This window comes from Solanum dulcamara, chromosome 7 (assembly GCF_947179165.1).
Source record: "Solanum dulcamara chromosome 7, daSolDulc1.2, whole genome shotgun sequence".
Classification (NCBI taxonomy): domain Eukaryota; kingdom Viridiplantae; phylum Streptophyta; class Magnoliopsida; order Solanales; family Solanaceae; genus Solanum; species Solanum dulcamara.
The window spans coordinates 12,623,383-12,644,603 of record NC_077243.1 but is presented as its reverse complement, the minus strand read 5'-3'; the positions used below and the strand labels follow the sequence as shown (position 1 = coordinate 12,644,603).

At 38.4% G+C, this 21,221-nt stretch overlaps 1 protein-coding gene across 1 annotated transcript; it reads left to right on the top strand.

Moving 5' to 3' along the window:
* The first annotated feature begins 306 nt into the window (after positions 1-306).
* On the top strand, positions 307-21,166 carry LOC129895879 (uncharacterized). Its single transcript, XM_055971658.1, has 10 exons — positions 307-896; positions 2,559-3,315; positions 5,139-5,760; positions 8,496-8,667; positions 9,368-9,728; positions 10,648-10,758; positions 11,042-11,402; positions 13,428-13,653; positions 13,937-14,158; positions 20,620-21,166. The coding sequence occupies exons 1-10, from the start codon at positions 340-342 to the stop codon at positions 20,771-20,773; spliced, it is 3,543 nt and encodes a 1,180-aa protein (XP_055827633.1). The 5' UTR covers positions 307-339; the 3' UTR covers positions 20,774-21,166.
* The last annotated feature ends 55 nt before the right edge of the window (positions 21,167-21,221 follow it).

The window sequence follows — 21,221 nt, the reverse complement described above, 5'->3', positions numbered from 1 at the left end:
TAAACAATGACTGAAAGGGAGAAAAAGTGAAACCACTTACCTCATTGCAAACTACACCTAAAAAACTAAATTGCGATAGCAGAATATAACCTTCTATAATTTGAACGGAAAAAAATAATTTTTTTGGGTTAGTTTCAGATATTTTATGTGTAAAAATAAAATAAAAATTATAAACAAAATTTAGGTCATTATTCGCGGAACTTCCTTCTTATTATAGGGGTTTATTAGCACATTTTCAGTAATATGAGGACTTCCTTTGGATATTTTAAAAAAATACGGGGTTTAGTTATACCTTAAGAAAATGACAGTGTAAATCAGATTAAGCGGTTATGCCCAGGAATGGAGAAGATGGAAACAGAAAACGCCATGGAAGAAATCGAAGCAGAAGTACCGAAAAATTCATCGTTGTTTCCCGTTCTCCCGCAAACTCAGATATCTTCAGCGTCCAATCCCACAATATCGTACGACGCCGTTCCTGAATGGCTTCGCAATTCCAGCTTCACCACTGACATCTCCGTGATAAACGACGCCGTTTCGACGACCTACGGAGATATCCAGTTCCTAGAGAATCTAGAGGAAGACGAAGGAGAAGACGTAGAGAAGGAAAATCAGAAAGGAGCGGGAGCACGGTATGAGTTACTGCACTCGTCCGCGTCTGAGCGGGGGCACTCGTCTTCTGATGATGATGCAAGAGAGAGTAAGAAGAAGAAGCGGAAGAAGAAGCGCAAGAAGAGTCATCGATCGAGTGATGACCGTCCACTCTATGACTATGCACTTTCTTCTTCCAGAAAACCTGAAGTTCGAACTTGGGCTTCTTCAGCTGCTGCTAATGTTAAAGACTATTACTTTGACTCTCGTGGCGATCGAGACAATTTAGCTTTTGGTAGTATCTACAGGTGCGCCCGGTGCTTTTTCCTTCCTTCCTTTTAGCTATGTAGAACAAAATAGAAAAAAGAGTCGTGATGGAATTTGCTTGATTTTTCTGTTGTTACTGTCATTTGATTTGTCAACTATCAAGCGAATTTGAAACTACACAGCATTGGAACTCAATAGGTTGATAATGATTGCTGCGGTTAGTGGCGCGCAATGCGATATGCAAATGATAGAACTTTGAAGTGAACATAAAATACTGGAAAATGTTAGGAAGTTACACATTGCATTCTTTTACACCTTTTTTACTGCTTGTAGAAGTAGAACAAGTACAAGGGGATGAGTCACAGAGGAACTTGTATGTTTTCCTGCTTCTGTCATTTGTTTTGTTAGCCATAAAAAGAATATAATACTGCACATCATTAGAACTCATATGTGGATTGCAGTAGTTATTGGCTTGCAATGGGCAATGCAACCTGCAAATTACGAGCCTTTAAAGTAGAACATAAAGAGAAAATTATTCTCAGCATCCATCAGAATGGGAAGCTTTGGAAATGTTAGGATGATGATTTAACCATTTAGCACAGTGGATTTTTTTTGAGAAGAAAACAAATCTGTATATAAAGCACAAAAAATGTGTTGGAAACCAAAATGAGAAATGTTACATCAGAGTATCCAAACAAAAGTAAAATCTAAAGACTTAAAAACTCCTTGCTCTTCTTACAAGGAACCTTGAATGTCAATAATTGGAACTAGATGGAAAAATAGAAGAATACACTTCATTTTGCTTCCTTGCAAGGGGTTGCTTGTATCTTTAAAATACCTTGAGTTCCTCTCCTTTCTTATTCTCCACCAAATTGTTGCTGGGACAATTTTCCATCTGCCGTTGTTGTGCTGCATGTACCCTCTGTGTTCCAGCTTGTCAAGACTTCAGAGGTTCTCCCTGGCAGAACGACACCTCTGAGGTTGATGAAACAGATTCCATAACTGAGTGGTCACTTTGCAATGTAGAAACAGATGGCTAATTGTTTTCTTCCGTCCTTCACATTGAAGCTCAGCTTTTTCTGGAAAACCTAGCCGCAGGTTTCTTATGGATCTCCACAGAACGGTACCATAAGGATTGTTCACTTCTCTGGTCTTCCAGAAGCCCTCCTTCCTGTATTTTGCCTTTATCAGGAAGCCCTCCTTCCAGTATTTTGCCTTTATCACAGTGCCCCATAGAGTTTGCTCCTCATTTGGAAATCTCCACATCCATTTTACCAGAAGACCTTGTGAAAAATCATCACAAGGCAAAGTTCTAGTGAACTCATTCATATTTGCAGCAAAGATAATCAATTAATCAACTATGTCGTAAACGATATCACTTGAGAACACATGTTTATTGGTAGTAAATATCTTTGGGAGGTTTCTGTTCCATTGTCACCGTGGGGCATGCAGTTTGATTTTAAGAGTCACACCGGGTAAACTCGTGCTTTCTTTTCTATTATGGTGAAGGTAAAGAATGTATGAAGGGAGTACACTTATTTTTTAAGTGTTCTGTTGAGCTTTCATACTTGGTTTCGTCGGTGATGAAAAGGCTTTTTGATTTTGTTTTACTTAAAAATGACATTTGCTGCACCTAATTTGTGTTAGTTCTTAGCTTGATTCACTTTACTTTATTAACTGTAGAATCTTCTGCTGTGCTGTAGAATGGATGTTGCTCGTTACAAGCTTCAAAATTTGAGGAAAACCTCTGAGCTCAATTACAATAGGCGGAATGATAAGAATTTTTTTGAAAGGGATAGTGATATTGATGAGTTGGACAGTAAACTAAGGTCTGGAGGTCGCTATTGGTCTGCAACATATGCTGCAATTGAACACCATAAGAACCTGAAGCGTCTAAGAATTTTGACTCCTCTCAAGCCAATGATGAACATTCCGGCTGATTTCGTCTCATTGTCAGATGATGTTAAGTCAGCTGAAGGAATCAGAGGAGATGCTATTTCAGGCAATGCTGTGGTCGAGGAATCTGTGGAGGATGAGGTCTTTCGCAAAACAAAAGAGTTCAACAAGATGACAAGGGAACGGCCACATGATGCACAAATTTGGTTGGCTTTTGCACAGTTCCAAGATAAGGTAGCAAGTATGCAGCCACAAAAAGGTGCCCGTTTGCAAACACTTGAAAAGAAGATTAGTATTCTGGAGAAGGCTACAGAGCTGAACCCTGACAGTGAGGACCTGCTTCTCTCTCTTATGAATGCTTATCAGAGCAGAGATAGCATTGATGACCTGATCACTCGATGGGAGAAGATACTTATCCAAAACTCAGGTAGTTGCACATTGTGGAGAGAATTTTTGCGGGTTGTTCAGGGTGACTTTTCAAGATTTAAGGTTTCTGAAATGAGAAAAATGTATGCAAATGCAATCCAAGCTTTATCTGGTGCATGGACTAAGCAGCATAGGCAGGTTCTCACCTTTTACTTATTATGCTTTCTTTTTTGTGCATAAGATATTGATTACTTTGAACATGCCAGTGCTTTCAAAAGCTAAAAGCGCAGAAAGTGGCAAGGTTCATGAGGCTTGAAGCAAAGCGTACGCTTCTTTAAAGTGAAGTGCACAATTTACAGAGAACTAAATGAAACATATTGTGATTTAGTACTCTAATTAACTAATTGCTATTAAGTAATTAAATTCAACATCCAATATACAATGATGCTGACATATCCAACCTCTCCAGTTGAGATTCAGAGTCGGCTTCTTCTCATTTGGATCACTTTGCTCGTCATTGTTTGAAGCACAAGCCTTCATCTATGAAGCGATAACCCCTCGCTTCGCATTACTTCATCACTCTTAGTAGCGGATGACTTTTAACAATACTAGACCATACAGATTTCCAGTTTAGATGCTGTTCAGAAATTTGATCCTTGTGCCTGCTGGGTGCTTGTGTGGCTTCTGAAAATTCGTATATTCTTACACAGTGTAAATGATAAAACCGATGATGGCCTTATGTCTCAATAGAGTGATGGTGTCATTAACAATCAAATAGTTGGGAAACTGCATAATAATCTATGTGCTTGGCCGTGGTTCTTGAAAGGGAATTCGTGTCCTGAGAGCACGCTCTCTGGACTCTCTAGAGAGGTGGTCTATTGGAGTTGTTATGAAGGATAACTTCATGCAGTTGTTGGCAGTGTAGTCAAAGGCGCGCTTAAGCCCTGAAGCAAGGCTCAAAACGTGTTGAGCGCTTTGCCTCGCTTTATGTGTGCTTCAGTGTAAGGCAGAATTTTCCTTGCCAATGAGCCTCTTCTTAAGAAGTTACACTAAACAATTGATATTTGACTTTATCATAATTTGTTTTCAACTTCTTTGGTCATATAATTATTAATCTTGGACTAAACATATATATTTGTTTTTTTCTCCCTTTGTGTCTTTTTTCATTAAAGCCCACGTTTTATTTGCGCTTTGCGCTTAAAGCCCCAACGGACCTTAGAGGTTTTTTTCTCTTTTCGCCTTTGATTACACTGGTTGTTGGGGAAGGGTAGGGATTCTGACAGTAGTGGGTAGTAGCTTCCAGGAGGAACTTGGCAAGGACTAGCTCAAGAAATAGTGGTGTATGCATTTCCTAGAACTTCCCAATATTTGGTCACTGAAGTAGGACAATAGTGAACGATTTCCAAATAAGAAGCTGAATAAGCAAGGCCCTTGAATGGCTCAAGGGTGAAACTGTATGATCCTTACTGGATTTATACATGCCACGTGTTACCCGAGTATTGGATTCATTAACTTAAAGAGAAAACCTTACTATAGGTACAGCACTACCTCGTAAAAATGAAAATTTGCACTGATCTCATGTGTATCAGTACTATAAATTTCCACTGTTATATTTAGTAAATAATTGTAAAGCAATTTGCAAAACTTAGATGAAATTATTAAGATCTACAACAGTGACGACAGTATGCCCAGTGTGATCTCACAAGTGGGATCTATGGAGGGTGTGGGGTGTATGCAGACCTTTCGTCTATTCCTTTAAATCATGCATGTTATTCTCTTCATATTGCTTTATGATTTGGGACTGAGGCTTAATAGTTGTAGTTCTTGTCTCTTGCTTTTATGCATTTGAAATCTTGCAGTCTTTTAAATAATTCATCTTTTTCTCGTGCTTTTGTGGATGTGAAATCTTGTAGGTTAGCACATGCTTCGATGCAAGAGTTCAGATAAATGACAAATAAATTCATCCCGATCTTCTCCGTTACCCTTTGATTTACTGATGGAAATATCTTTGTTGGATACAGGTTTCTGGAGGTGCTAATTCGCCTTCTATGGATCCTGCTATTGTACGACTTGAACTTGGTCTGGTTGATACATTTCTCAGTCTCTGTCGGTTTGAGTGGCAGGCTGGGTACAGAGAGTTGGCTACTGCCTTGTTTCAGGCACAGATTGAATACAGCTTGTTCTGCCCTTCTTTACTGCTTAGTGAGCAAAGTAAGCAAAGATTATTTGAGCATTTCTGGAACAGTAATGGTGCCAGGGTTGGGGAAGATGGTGCACTCGGCTGGTCAAAGTGGCTAGAGAAAGAGGAAGAGCTGAGGCAAAGGGCTATGAAGGAGGAGTCTTCACATGATTCTGAAAAGGGTGGTTGGACTGGTTGGTCAGAACCGTTATCTAAAAGTAAAGAAAGTAATGAAGCTATAGAAAATATAACAGATACTGATGGTGCTCTTGACGAGTTAGAAGATGAATCTGAAATGAAAGATGATGAGCAGAAAGATGATACTGAAGCTTTGCTGAAAATGCTTGGGATTGATGCTACTGCTGAAGCTAGTTGTGAGATTAAAGATACACAAACTTGGACTAGGTGGTCTGAAGAAGAGGTAGCAAGAGACTCTAATGAGTGGATGCCGGTCCATGCTAAAAGTAATCCTTTTTCTCCTTCTCCTTCTTCATTCCACTCCTCTTCCTTTTCCTAATTAAGTAAAAATCACTTTTTTTAGGACGAAATATCAAGTGACTGAATTGCTTGAAGAGAGGCCATCATTAACTAAATTAGTGAAAAATTAACAAATTAAGATACAGACTGAACATAGAAATATCAAGGTTGATCTTTTTTTTTTTTGAGAACGGTTACTGTTGTATCCCTCAGCATTTAATCCACCTCAAGTATAAAAACTTAAGATAAAAAGATTTACAAAGCTCCTAACAAGTCTACAAGATCTTCTACTTCCTGTATACATTGCTCTTTACACCAAAAATAGAAAGATATAGTACAATTCCATTTCACTTTCTGAATGGAATTGGATATATCTTCAAAACATCTCCCATTTCTTTCTTTCCACACTGTCCACCAGATACATGAAGGGATTATCCTCCACCACTTCTTTTGGCTCTTGCTTCCTCCTCCTCTTATCCAATAGCTCAGCAAATCAGCAGTGTGTTCTGGCATGGTCCATTTGACCTCTGTGAGGTTTAAAAAGATTGCCCAGATTTGGACTGTAAATCTGCACTGAAGAAAAGTATGGCTATTTGTTTTTATTGCTTCCTTACATAAGAAGCATCTGGGTACTATAGGTATACTCTCTCTCTGCAGAACTCCTGGGTAAGACAAGCCTTCTAGCAATCAACCAAGTGAAACTTTCACCTTGGTTGGTGCTATGCTTTTCCAAACATTCTTCCATAGCTCTGAGTTTCCATCAACTTCACCCTTGTTTCCTCTCTTGTAAACCCTGTTGACAGAGAAAACTCCATATTTGTTGTGTCTCCTTCAAAAGATTTTACTCTCCCCACCTCCCAATCATTCAAATATCTCCTAAAAAAGAGGTTCCATCTTGAGAATCCAACATTTATCCACTATTGCATTATGATTTGAGCATATAGAAAATAAATCATGGAAGGAGTCCTTCAAGGAAACCTGATCAATCCAAACATCTTTCCAGAACTTGATCTTAGTTTCGTTTCCCACTCTAAGGCAAGTGTCTTCTTTCAACTTGTTCCACAAGGGTCTGATAGTTCTCCAAACCTCCACACTGTATGTGCTAGTGACCACATCTGTGCACCAAGGCTTGGATTGCCCATATTTGCACTGGTCACTGGACTACACCCCTCCATAGTGGATGTTCTTCATCAGTATACCTCCATAACCACTTCATTGTGAGGCTATTGTTGTGTAGCCTCAAGTTTCTAATGCCTATTTCCCCCTGTTTTTTATTTAGTTGGGCTACTTTCAAGTTTACCAGATTATTGCCGCCCTTGCTTTTTTTTTTTTTGGATAAAGTAAGATTTTCATTCACAAAAGAGCTTCAAGTAGATGCATAGTTACAAGGAAAGGAAAAAGCATTCACAAAAGAACTAATGAATCCCTTTTCAGTGTCAATCTAAGACAAGGGAGATAACAAAATCCAACAACTGGTTAGTGCTAATTACATTAGTCATATTAGACCAGCAAAAAGTATAAAGTAAGCACTTTTTTTTGAGGGAGTGATTTGGGGTTGAGATTCCATCAAAACACCTCTTATTCCTCTCATTCCATAGGGACCAGAAGATAGCAGCAGGGTCATCCTCCAAATCCTTTGATGGCTTTATCAACTCTCCACAAGCTCCAGTTCAAGTGTGTCTCTTTTATGGTCTGTGGCATGACCCATTTTAAAGTAAAAATACAGTAGAACATGCTCCAAAAATCTGTGGCTACTGTGCAGTGCTATAACAAATGGTTTACAGTTTCCCATCTTTTCCTAACATAGCTAGCACCTGTTTACTAGCTGGATACCTTTGTTGCCTTGCCACAAGAAATCTCTTCTTAACTTGTCCAACCTCTTAATCACCTTGGTAGGAATATGAAAATGTGACATCACATAAGTAGGAACTAGGAAGTGAGTGTAACACAGTATTGATCAATATGAGCTTACCCCCTAAAGACAGATATTGCGCCTTCCATTTTGCTAATTTTTTCTGTCTTCTCTATGATACCATCCCAGATTTTCACTGCCTTATGTCTCCAGTCTCCACCCCAGAGGCATGCCCAGGTAAACAGTTGGCAATTTCTCCAACCCTACACCCCAAAATGCTAACCAAACTCTGAATGTGAGGAATCCCTTTATTGGGAATGGACTTCTCTTTCTCCAGTTCACACACAAGCCAGAAGAAGCTTCAAAAACAAGCTGATTTGATCTCTGTCAGGTTCACAAAAAATAACTGTGTCATTTGCATAGACAGATGTCCATATTCTCCTCTCCCCTGCTTCCCATCTTGAAACCTTTCACCCATCTATTCTGTAGTGCAATCCTCATCATACTGTTGAATCCTTCCACAGCAAGAGTGAACAGAAAAGGAGATAAGGGATCCCCGTCTGTGTTGTTAGCACCATTCACTATCATGCCTTACTCCACCAAATCTTTTGATCAATATGCATGATCATGTATCTATTATTTTGATTCTGAGACTAATTTTATGCTTAAGAATGTGTGCCTTTGCAAATAGAGTTTGAAAATAGCTGGTTGTTGTTTTTCTTGTAAAGATCTTGAACTGACTGATTTGATTATCAATGTACGAGTGTGTTTCCCAGTGATGAATTGCTGCCTGCCTCATTTTTTTCTTCTCGCATTAGCATCTGTTGTCTGAGGTAGAGAATTAATTCCTCAAGTATTTATGTTTAACAGCTGGGATTTCTCATAGTGAGGATCCTGCTGATGCACAGGGTGATGAGCAGCTTTTGAGAGTAATAGCATATGAAGATTTGAGTGACTACTTGTTCTCGATAAGTTCTGAAGAAGCACGTTTTTCCCTGGTATCCCAGTTCATTGATTTTTATGGCGGGAGGATGGCTCAATGGTTCGTTTCTTATCTTGAATATTATATTGAATTCTCTATGTGATCACATTGATTTTACTAGATATAAGTCATACATGTAATATTGCTGCCATTAAAGAAATGCAGAGGTCCATGTTCATTTTAGAATAATTGATGCTTGAGGATCTATTTACTGTGTGAATGTATCTGGATAGAAAGGATGTTGTTTTTCTAGCATACTTGGGAAGGATCTCATATGCTGAAGTTTTAATCTTTTAACTCTGAGAATCAAGCCACCCTGTCACATTTACAATTAGGGTTGAATGATGCTATCTAGGTTCAGCTTGGTTCCACTACAAAGTCTTGAGCTTACGAAGACTTGGTGAACCTGAACTTTCGGCACTTGTGCTCGACTTGCTAGGATCATCCTTTTATGACCTTGTACTTTTTCCCTGTGACATTCAATTAGGTCTTCCTTTTTCTTGGTTGCTGAGAGTGAATTGTTTTTTATTGATAAGTAAATATACATAAGTTGCTGAGAGTGAGTTGTAAGTCACAGACTCTTATATTTTAGTTTCTATATCATTTCAAAAGATATTGTTTGATATGTTGCTTCTCTGTGTTACTGTGGTTCTTTTTCTTTGACACACATGGAGGTGCTCAGTAAACTAGCAAATGGAAGGAATGAAACAAGAGGAACATAATTAGTTGTATGTAAGTTACTTCCTTTTAATGGGTGCAGGACTTGTACAAACAGTTCAAGTTGGGCTGAAAAAAGCCTTAGTTTGGAGGCAATTCCAGACTCTCTCTTTGATGAAATAAGAAGAATGCACGGCGTTTTAACCAAAGAAGGAAGGAACCAAATTGACACAAGTTTGGAGCAAGTTTTTAGCAGCTTTGATGATATCTCTATGAGGACTAGCATGATGAGATTTATTCGAAATGCTACATTGCTTTGTTGCACTATATTTCCCCAAAATCATATTTTGGAAGAAGCTGTTCTTATTGCGGAGGAGCTATCAAATACAGTGATGAATACTTCTAGCTGTTCAGTAACACCATGTCGGACTTTAGCAAAAAGCCTTTTGAAGAGTAACCGTCAGGTATATCTTTTATTCGTTTTGCTGGTCAAGCATGCTATGTATGTGGTATATTCACATGATTTTTTAAAATATTAGAGTGCATGTCTCCAATGTTACATATTGCCAATGGCTTTTATAAATAATTGCATTGCAAATAAATCTAAAGGTAATTTTAACAATAAAGAAATGGGAACTTGCTTGTGAAGGACTATCGCACTTTCAGTGATACTGAGACTGTCCCTACCACAACCCTTTATCAAGATGGTTTACAAGAGTTCTGGCTTTCCCAACGGGACAAACTTCTAGGGAATAAAATTTCTTTCCCCTATTATATTTATATGCGGTTGTAACCTTGCTACTCTTACTTCCACTAGCAAGAGAACTTCTGCTCGTAACATACCCCTCACCGTGGTTGCATGAAATTGTTGTGTAAGAACATCAATGCACAAATAGTGCTACCGTTACTCGTTAGTGGCAATAATTTATTGAGGTTTTGCAAGTCTAAAATGGTGCTTGTTTGTTTTACTGAGGTGTCAGCTTTTCTCTCTTCCGTTTCGTCTTCTTTCTTTAAAGCTGGACAGTAAATCATGTGCACTTTTTATGGTCTTCTGTCAATTCCTTTGAACTTTATTGCATAGGTTGGAGATTGATCAGGATCTTAGGTGATAGTTTACCTTGTTGCTCTATTAGGTGCTTAGAGACGGTAACAGTGTGATAGGTGATAGATAGACTTTATATTGATTTGTATCCTCTCTCTTGGCCCATTATCATTTTTGTTCCTTTGCTTTTCATTTGTTCCTGTTCACCACAAAATTCGTTTTATTAAGTTTGCGTCACCAGTGGATTGTATTATACCTTTTGTGCTTCTGATGTATCCGCTGGGTTTTAGCCTTCAGGTGAAAGTTACGTGTTTGTCTTTTACATTTTTTTGTTCTTACAGGATGTATTGCTTTGTGGAGTTTATGCACAAAGGGAAGCAGTTTTTGGAAATATTGACCATGCTAGAAAGATTTTCGACATGGCTTTGTCTTCTATTGATGGACTTCCACAGGTACATTCTAGTTCCTGTTTAACATGGTATTGACATGGTATCTCTTCATTAGGAGAGGAGTCCATTCAACCTGCCCTGTGGTTCTGTAAGAGGCAGTCTTCTAGCTAGTGCTCAAATCACCATTTCCTTCACCATCAAATAAGGTTGCCCTAGCCCACAGTTTCTCAGTGAATCTCAGTTGGTTACTAGTCTTAGTTCTTGTTGGTTAAATTTTTCTTTGCTACCTATAATTTTTTTTTGTCATTTGATCTTGTAACATTACTTTATTTTATTGAATTAGCAGGGTGTTCAGACAAATGCATCTCTCTTATATCTCTGGTACGCTGAAATGGAGGTCACAAATGGTATTCATGGTGGTTCTGGATCGTCTGAATCATCTTTACGTGCTATGCATATTTTATCTTGCTTGGGGAGTGGTACAAAATACAGTCCGTATAAATGTAAATCCTCAAGCCTGCAACAGCTGAAAGCACGCCAAGGATTCAAAGAGCAAGTGAATATGCTACGTTCATCATGGACACGTGGTTTAATTGATGATCATTCAGTTGCTCTCATATGTTCAGCTGCTTTATTTGAAGAAATAACAATTGGATGGACTGAAGGTGTTCAAATTTTAGAGCAAGCATTCACAATGGTGCTTCCTGGTAATCAGCTTTTTCGCTGCTCGTCATTTTCTCCATTTTAACCTGAAATTGTGTCCTTTAGTTTTTACTGTAGATAACTGCACTTGTCTGCTTGTTGGTTTAAGATTGCTTGGAATTGAGATGTAGTCAATTAGTTTTTATTTAATAAATGCAATTACCCTTCACTTAATAATAACAATTGTTATGAGAAATTAATTGTTGCTTACTGCGGATGAAGTACTGGAACTTTCCAATTTGAGAAAAGTTGTCTTTTGCAATATTGAAAAGAAATGGTCTTACCCTTCGGGGTGGCCTAGTGGTTTGGGTTTGTGACTTCCATGTTGGAGGTCTCAAGTTCGAAACCCCTTGCTAACGAAAGCAAGGGGTTTGCCTTCTGTGTCGAGCTCATCGCACCGGGCTTGCTTAGTGCGGATTACCTCACCTGTGTGATTTGCGAGCTATTGCATAGGAGAGGGGGTTTAACCCTGTGCACACCCAAAGGATAGCGGTCGTGGATTTCCCTTGTCAAAAAAAAAAAAAAGGTCTTACCTAAAAGTGTAAAGTGTAAATTATGTTCTTTGGTGATACTAAGGGTAAATGTAAAATTACATTAAGGGTGAACTACGTTCTTTGTGATGCTAAATCTTCATGTCTCCATATTAGTTTACTATATTGTTTCCCCTTGCCCCTTTTCATGAATAGTATTAATGCTTGAACAATTTATGTGCCATTATTTTGTCATATCACATTTTATGGTTAATATATTGTTATAATTGGTACTTTAATGAATAATATTATATTATTATGAATATTGTTTCTTGTTGCCCTTCTCTAAAAAATGTTTTTTTTTAAAAAATAATTAGCAAAGCAGCCACATCGTCGTTTCCTCGCTTCATAGACAGAAGCGACCGCTTCATTAACCTCTCATCTCCTCACCCTCCAGAAGTACTGAACCCTCGTTTCACTCTTGCTTTTAACAACCCCTCCTTTTCAACTTACAGTTCCAGGAGAATTGTTTTCCCTAATCAATGAAACAACTAGCTAAATCTTTGTCTTATTTAACTTGTCTGATTTATGTTCCTGAAGAAGCGGAAACCAATGAAAAGACAAATTTGATTTGCTTCGAGGGGTTGTTTTCTTGTATTGTGATCATGGAAGTTATCTGTAATTAGATTCTCAAGCGACTGGTGTAATATTTATCTGGAACCAAATTAATTTTTCCCGTCGGGTTTTGCTTAAGAGGTCTTCAGTATAGATGTTAGTTGGATACAAGACCACTCTTTGGAGTACTTACATATATGTTCAGATTTAGTCTCAATAGAGTAGGACTATATTCAACAAGGAGGATCTAGGATTTGAACTTTATAGGTTCGAGTTCGGAATTCTACCACAATTCATTTGATTTACTGGGTTCAAAATCAATTATTTGTACTTGTGTAGTGAATTTTTTAACACATATACAAGGTCCGAAAACCAAAGCTATTGGGTTCAGATGACTAGTAATGTACACTCTACATCCACTCCTGATATTCAATGCGATTAAAGTCTACTATTAATACTTTAGAGTTCATACACTTCACATGTTGTAGATATTCGTGCAAGTAGATGAGTTTAGATAGTTGATGAGAGGGGAGGTATATCTGAATTATTCCTTCATTTATTTGTAAATACTACTAAGAACTAAAACTTGAACTGACAGTAGTAACTATGCGTAAATCCTCCAAGATACGTGTAAGATAAGTTAAGTTGTCCTTGTTGGACATACCATTCTCTGTAGTTATAACTTATTCTGTAGTTTGGAATCCTCCTCCGCACCTTCACTCAGTACATCACAGCCAAAAATTAGTTAAGTCAATATGCTATTTGTTTTTTTGTTTTTGTTTTTGTTTTTAGTTAAGGTAATATGCTGTTTGTTTATCTTTTTAAAATGAAATTGTGTTATGAATTAGTAATTTATGTACTTTACCATTGTCTTGAATCTGATAGATCTCTTTTTGATGGAATATTATCATCTTACTGATGGTTACTTCAATGACCTTTCTGTAGAAAGGAGGCGGCACAGTTATCACTTGGAGTGTTTGTTCAACTTTTACATGAGGATGCTTTGCAGACATCATCAAGAAATGAAGCTGTCAAAATTATGGGAATATATAGTTAAAGGACTCGATATATATCCATGCAGCCCAAATCTTTATAATGCATTAGTTGAAATTGGCCATCTCTATATGCCACCTAATAAGCTACGGTGGATCTTTGATGAAAAATTCCAAAAGTATGACCTTCTTAACCTTTTCCTCCAGTTCTATGTGACATACAGTAGTCACAGTCAGAAATCTTCCACATGTGTTAATTTTCTTTGATCACTATGCTAATTTTTATTACTTCAATATTCTCGTTAATAGCTTCATGGGGTCTAGGAATTTTGTATGTGCTAGTAAGACTACTATGTTTTCTATAGTTAATTATTAAGAACACTCACGTTTTAAAGATTTATAGTTTGCCGTCTTTCAAAGATTTAATTCTCTGTTTCTTGTGTCCTTTGCTTAAACTTCCAGGAAACCGTCGGTTGTTGCTTGGCTCTTTGCTATATCGTTCGACATGAGCAGCGGTGGTACAGAGCATAGAATACGCAGACTTTTTGAGAGGGCATTGGAGAATGAGAAGCTACGTAACTCAGTTTTAATCTGGCGCTCGTATATTGCTTATGAAAGTGATATAGCATGCAACCCTTCTGCAGCTAGAAGAGCTTTCTTTCGGGCCGTCCATGCTTGCCCATGGTGAGTATATTGTCTGTGATGTGCTGTAACAGTGAAGTAAAAGCAGGATAAAAAACACCATAATATTAAGGGGTCTAGAAAGACAGAACTACTGTTTATCTTAAAATATCTAAGGATGAGGTACCTTCCGTTGAGATAAATCTTCAAAAGTCTTTCCGCTTCTTGCTCTTCCTATTCAGAAAGAACTCAACGTAACAAGGGCGAGGGTGAAGTATAGTGTTATTGTGAAAGCAGTTACCAGAATAATTTACAAAACGGTTGTTACTGTTTCCGTGTAAGCATGGTAGGAAGGGAAAACAAACTCTTTATTTCTTGTCATTCCCCTCTTCCAACTGTTGGAATAATGCCCTTATACTTTTTTGATGAAGTAAGAAATTTTATATGATAGGCATCAAGAAGATGTAAGAAGTACAAAAGAGGGAAGGATAAGTCAGCTTGATACAAAAAGTGCTAAGCTAGAGTGGAAGAGCTGACAAAATCCAAATAGTTAATAGAGCAATCTACAGGGGCTAAATTCTACCAACTATATAACCATAAAAGACATCTAGCTTTAAGAGTGCGGCGAGGCTTTGATAACCCATCAAAGCATCTGCGATTCCTCTCTGTCAAGGAATACTAAAATATACAGGCAGGGAGATCATCTGCCAGACTTTCTTGATGATCATCCAAGCCTTCTCAAAGAAAGCCATTGCAAAACCATCAGGCCCAGGGTCTGGTGCACAGGCCATGATTATGGACAACACTTTTTTTCTTCAAATAGATTTTCTAACCAATTCCTCAGATATGGTTGCGAGGTCATCAAGACTGGCTGTAGGTTTCCAATGGCCATATACTTTGTATTTGTGCCTCATTTCTCTTCAGCAATTAAATGCTCTTGACAGTGAACATTGTTCAAAACCTTCTGATTGTGATTAATAATACTCACCGATTTTTTAAAAAATCAAGGTAAATATGCTGATAAATTGTATGTACTGCCAGTGTGCTAAAAAAAATAACCGCCTTCATCCTTCCAACCAACTCTATGAAATTAGCTCAATTAAAGTTGTCAGTATATCTTCAGTGCTGGCTGATAATATTAGTGGGGAGTTCGTCTGTCTAAGATTCTTCCCTGGGGCAGATAAGTTTTTGCACTGGTTCTGGTGGAATTTATTAGGTGAAGGGTTATTTGGGCACTTTGCTGAATTACTATTTCTAGGAGTGAGGGAGGTGGTTCATTGGCTTGACTTTTGTGAGAGGAGAACATTTTTGTAATCTTAAGTGAAGAAAGGTATAGAGGCAGGTGCATTATCCCTGAGTTTCGAAGGCTGCGGTTGGTTCTAAGGGTTGGCCTAGACTGATTTCTCAATGATAAAAAAAACATTCTTTGACATCAGGAATGAAGATGCGGTAGTGGTTATAGCTTTGGCATCTTTATATCTAGATAATGGTGGACGCAAAAGGGTGCCAAGGATCGTTTGCGACTTCTGAATTTTTTTCTTTGCTTTTCTGATTCCAGTTGGTTTTGCTTATAAGCAGTCTATCCTTCTTTTCCTCATAGCATACTCTAAGATCTTACTGAATGAAAGAAGTGAGTGAATATTGAAGGTCTCGTTAATGAACATTTTTCTGGTATAGGTAAAATTGGAACATGGGGGATAGGACGGCTAGTTGTATTAGGACTGTGGCAAGGGAAGTGTTGGGAGTCTCGACTGGTAATCGTAGTCGGCATCGAGGAGACTGGTGGTGGAATGGAGAAGTGCAAGAAAAGGTGGAAGCAAAGAAGATGGCGTACGCAAAGTTGATAGAAAGCACAGATGAGGTGGAGAAGTGGACGAATAGGGAACTTTATAAAATAGCGAGAAAGGAGGCGAAGTCGGCGGTTTCGACGGCAAAAACAACAGCTTTTGAACGCCTTTATGCTTAACTAGAAGGGAAAGGTGGGGATAGAAAATTGTTCAGGCTAGCCAGGGCGCGGGAGAGAAGAGCACGCGATGTGGACCAAGTGAAGTGCATTAAGGACGAGCATGGAAAAGTATTGGTAGACGAGACCCTCATTAAACAGAGATGGCAGTCCTATTTCCATAAACTCTTGAATGAGGAAGGGGACAGAGACTTTGTGTTGGGAGATTTAGAACATACAGAGAGGCGTTGCGATTTTGGGTATTGCAGGAGTATTAAGGTCGAGGAGGTTAAGAGTGTCGTTCGTAGGATGCGCTGGGGAAGAGCAACCGGACCTGACGAGATTCCTGGGGAATTTTGGAAGAGCACGAGCTCGGTAGGTTTGGAGTGGTTGACTAGGTTATTTAATGTCATCTTTAAAACGGCAACGATGCCCGAAGAATGGAGGTCGAGCATAATGATCCCTCTATACAAAAACAAAGGGGATATCCAGAGTTGCAACAACTATAGAGGTATTAAGCTACTAAGCCATACTATGAAACTGTGGGAAAGAGTGGTAGAGATGAGGGTGAGGAGAGACGTGTCTATTTCAGAGAACCAGTTTGGATTTATGCCGGGACGCTCAACTACAGAAGCCATCCATCTTATGAGGAGACTGGTGGAGCAGCATAGGGAGAGGAAGAGGGACTTGCATATGGTATTCATCGACCTAGAAAAGGCTTATGATAAAGTCCCAAGAGAAATACTATGGACATGTTTGAAGGCTAAAGGTGTACCTATGGCATACATTAGGGTGATCAAGGACATGTACGAGGGAGCCAAAACCAGGGTAAGGACAGTAGGAGGGGACTCAGAGCACTTCCCAGTGGTGATGGGGTTGCATCAAGGATCAGCTCTTAGTCCTTTTTTATTTGCCTTGGTGATAGATGGATTGACGCGACAAATTCAAGGTGCGGTGCCATGGTGTATGCTTTTCGCGGATGACATAGTCCTGATCGATGAGACTCGCCGCGGAGTTAACGCTAAGCTGGAGGATTGGAGACATACCTTGGAGTCTAAAGGGTTTAAGTTGAGTAGGACAAAGACAGAGTACTTAGAGTGCAAGTTCAGTGAGACACCTCAGGAGGTTGACGTTGAAGTTAGGCTTGGTGCTCAGGCCATCCAAAAGAGAAGTAGTTGCAAGTATCTTGGGTCTATCATGCAAGGCAGCGGGGAGATTGACGATGATGTCACACATCGTATTGGGGTAGGGTGGATGAAATGGAGGCTCGCTTCCGGAGTGCTATGTGACAAGAATGTGCCACCAAAACTTAAGGGCAAGTTCTACAAAGTGGTGGTTAGACCGGCTATGCTGTATGGGGCGGAGTGTTGGCCAGTTAAGACTTCTCACATTCAAAAGATGAAAGTTGTTGAGATGAGAATGCTGAGATGGATGTGTGGGCACACCAGGAGCGACAGGATTAGAAATGAGGCTATTCGGGACAAGGTAGGAGTGGCCTCGGTGGAAGACAAGATGCGGGAAATACGACTGAGATGGTATGGACATGTGAAGAGGAGAGACACAGATGCGCCAGTGCGGAGGTGTGAGAGGCTGGCCATGGATGGTTACAGAAGAGGTAGGGGTAGGCCGAAGAAGTATTGGGGAGAGGTTATTAGACAGGACATGGCGCAGTTACAGCTTACGGAGGACATGACCTTAGATAGGAGGGTGTGGAGGACCCACATTAGGGTAGAAGTCTAGTTCATAGTCTCGTTATTCTTCTCTATTCATAGGTGTAGTAGTGCATTACGATCTCTTGCGCTTTGACTTCTGATTTCTGTTATTTCTGTTATTATTTATTACTTTCTATGCTTTGATTACTCAATTTTACCTGTGACGCTTTCATTATTTATTTAATCGTTATTTGTTATTAGTCTTTATTTATTTGTATTTATTTGTTATCTATTTGTTATTTGTTTGTTGTTTTTCTCATAAAGCTTTTAATTTTCTATTCTTATCTAACATTTTTTATGCATTTATGCTTTTACTGAGCCGAGGGTCTCCAGGAAACAGCCGTCCTACCTTGGTAGGAGTAAGGTCTGCGTACATTCTACCCTCCCCAGACCCCATGTTGTGGGATTTCACTGGGTTGTTGTTGTTGTTGTTGTAGGTAAAATTGGAACATATTGTTAATCTCAAAATACAAAAGTCAAGTAAGAAGCTGTGCCCTGGCATGGTTAACAGAAAAAATGGAGTCATAGCATTGAGGAATTATAGATTGAGCCTTTGTTCACTCGTTTCTTATAGCCTTAGTGCAATTTCTATTGCATCGTAGATTTATTGTATATCTTTTTGTTCATGATGGATGGCCTAAATTCCTTGTTCCTCTATAGCACGATGGAGTCGGTTCCTACTATTAGAATAATAATAGGTATATACAATCCTACTTAGAATAGGAGTAGGAATATGAATAGGAATAGTAATTAGGATTAAATCGTATCCTACTTGGTAAATGATTGTATTGTAGTATTTATAATATGGAGACAATTCAATAATATTCTTCTCCAATATTTCTCACATGGTATCAGAGCAAGGTTAAAAACGGGTGGTCATCTTGGCGGGTTCAGTTCTAGCCGCAATCTTTTTGACAGTAATGAAGTTTTTTGTCGGAGAAATTTTTCAGAGAGGTTCTCTATGTCGAGACATAGATTTGATGGAGTCGATTTTGAAGATCGAGATGCAACCTATTGAAGATTATGTGAAGAAGGTGGAGCAAATTTATTTTGTTAGAAATTCAGGCCAACGGGGAGAATTGTTGGGTGTTTGCCCTGACTTTTCAAGCATAATTGAGTTTTCCTTTCCTAAAAGGAAAACATAAAGTCTCCACATTTGGCTAGTCCTTTTTTTGGATGAAAAAGTTTTTGACTCTATAAATAGAGGTTCATTCCTTCTAACTTGGTAACATTCACAATGTAGTCATTGGGGCTTTGAGAGTTTTGTTTAGGTGGGAGAATTTGTGAGACACAAATGTTACGTTAACACTTATGTGAACCTCTATATATTGTGAGTGAATTGTGTGATGTTATTTTTCTCGATATTTTGTATTTTTATATTTATAGTGAATTGCTCATCTCCTTTTGGGATGTAGGTCGGTTGATCGAGCCACGTTAAAAATTTGTCTCTTTTGGTATATTTCTCGTTTGTTTTATTACTCGTGGTCTTTCGAGATTTGCTTTGCCAGCTTCCGCCTGACACCAAATTATTTTGGTCTCAACAAGTGGTATTAGAACTTCTACAATCTTGATAAAAAATCAAAAAAAGTTTCCGTTGTCGGCGGGTGGCTATGTCAAATATATATCTCCCATCTGACCATATGCATGAACCCCATATTTAGGGAAAGAAAACTTAGTCAAAGAGGTCACTGTGCATCTTTTAGGTGACAACTTTCTCATATCTTATTTGCGTAGTACCGTGCCATCTTTTTGATGATTACTTTCTCATATCCAATTTGCGTAGCACGGTTCTATCTTTTCGGTAACTATTTTCTTGTTTGTGTAGGGTCGTGCCATCATGTCGACCGTACCATATAATTTCTCTTTTTCAGTAGGGTCATGCCATCAATCCAATCCTATCCATATTACTTCTATTTTTCAGTAGGTTGTGCCATCATTCCGACCCTACCCATATAATTTTATTTCTCAGATTGTGAACACTTTCAGCCATCAAATCTAATATTCCGACGCGTGAGTATGTTCCGGTCAGTTTTTCTGTGACTTTCTTGTTTAATGTCGACTAGTATATTAATTCCAAGACGATCTATATATTTTATACCAGATTTTGAGCACTTTTCGGCGACCGCTGCACTATGAAGAAGTCTACATGTAGCAACCACCTAGTCTTGTTGCTCAGGGGGAATTTAGTAGCCTTGTATGTCGATTATGCAGGTCACTTTATGGAATGAAACAATCGGCTCAATCTTGGTTTGGAAAGTTCAGCACAGAAATTCAGGAGTTTGGCATGACTCATAGTAGAGCTGATCATTATGTGTTTTATCGACATTCTGCATCAAATTCAGTATTTTACATTAAAATGGACTGTCAATTTTGTGGAGTCGAATGATCAACTTGCAAATATCTTCATCAAATCCCTCACCAGTCCTCATATTAATTACATTTAAAACAAGTTAGATACATATGACTTGTATGCACTAGCTTGAGGGAGAGTGTTAGAATAAGAATAGGTATATACAATTCTACTTAAAATAGGAATAAGATTATGAATAAGAATAGTAATAGAAATAGAAATTGTAAATAATATCTTATTTGGTAAATGATTTTATTGTAGTATCTATAAATAGGGTCTTTGTTTAATAATATAGAGACACAATTCAATAATATTCTTCTTCAATATTTCTGACACCTACATTTCCCAAGTTGTCTCCTTGCTTACCGTAACACAAATGTCATGCCCTCAATTGTAACGTTTCCTTGCTTATATTTTAATATTTCTTTAACATTGACTCAACTATGGAACTGTAGTTTGCTTAAATTTTCATTGCTGTGTTTTCTAATAACCTCATTTCTGTTGCTCAAAAATTGCTCAGGTCAAAACAGCTCTGGCTTGATGGTTTCATCAAGTTAAATTCTGTTCTTACAGCAAAAGAGTTGTCGGATCTCCAGGAAGTAATGCGGGATAAAGAACTCAATTTGAGGACGGATATTTATGAAATACTATTGCAAGATGATGTTGACTCTTAAGTTGTGAAAATCAAGATTTCTTCATTCGTGGATGGGTAGCATGCCCGTCATATGACTCACACTCACATTCTGCCACATGGCTTTTGTTAGCGCAGAACTAAGCACCTGGTCTTGGTTGGTTTCGAATAAAGCCGTAAGTGATGCCTTTGCTCTTAGTATATACTGATTACTGTCGAGTTATGAGTGGAAAGAAAGATTTCTTTCTGGTGAAGATAACAGAAAATGTACATTTTTGTTGGTGTGTATTACTTGTGCTATTAGTTGTATGACAGCCTGGTGCTGCCTTTTCTGTAATCATTTCATCATAACAAGATTAAATCAGCTGCTAATAGTGGCCCATTTGTAACTTGTTAAGTGCATGATTATGGTTGAGGTGCTAGCTCCCCTTTGATATGCTTCAATTTTCAATAGAAGAATTAGCAAAAAGAAGAGAAATTTTGTCCCAAGG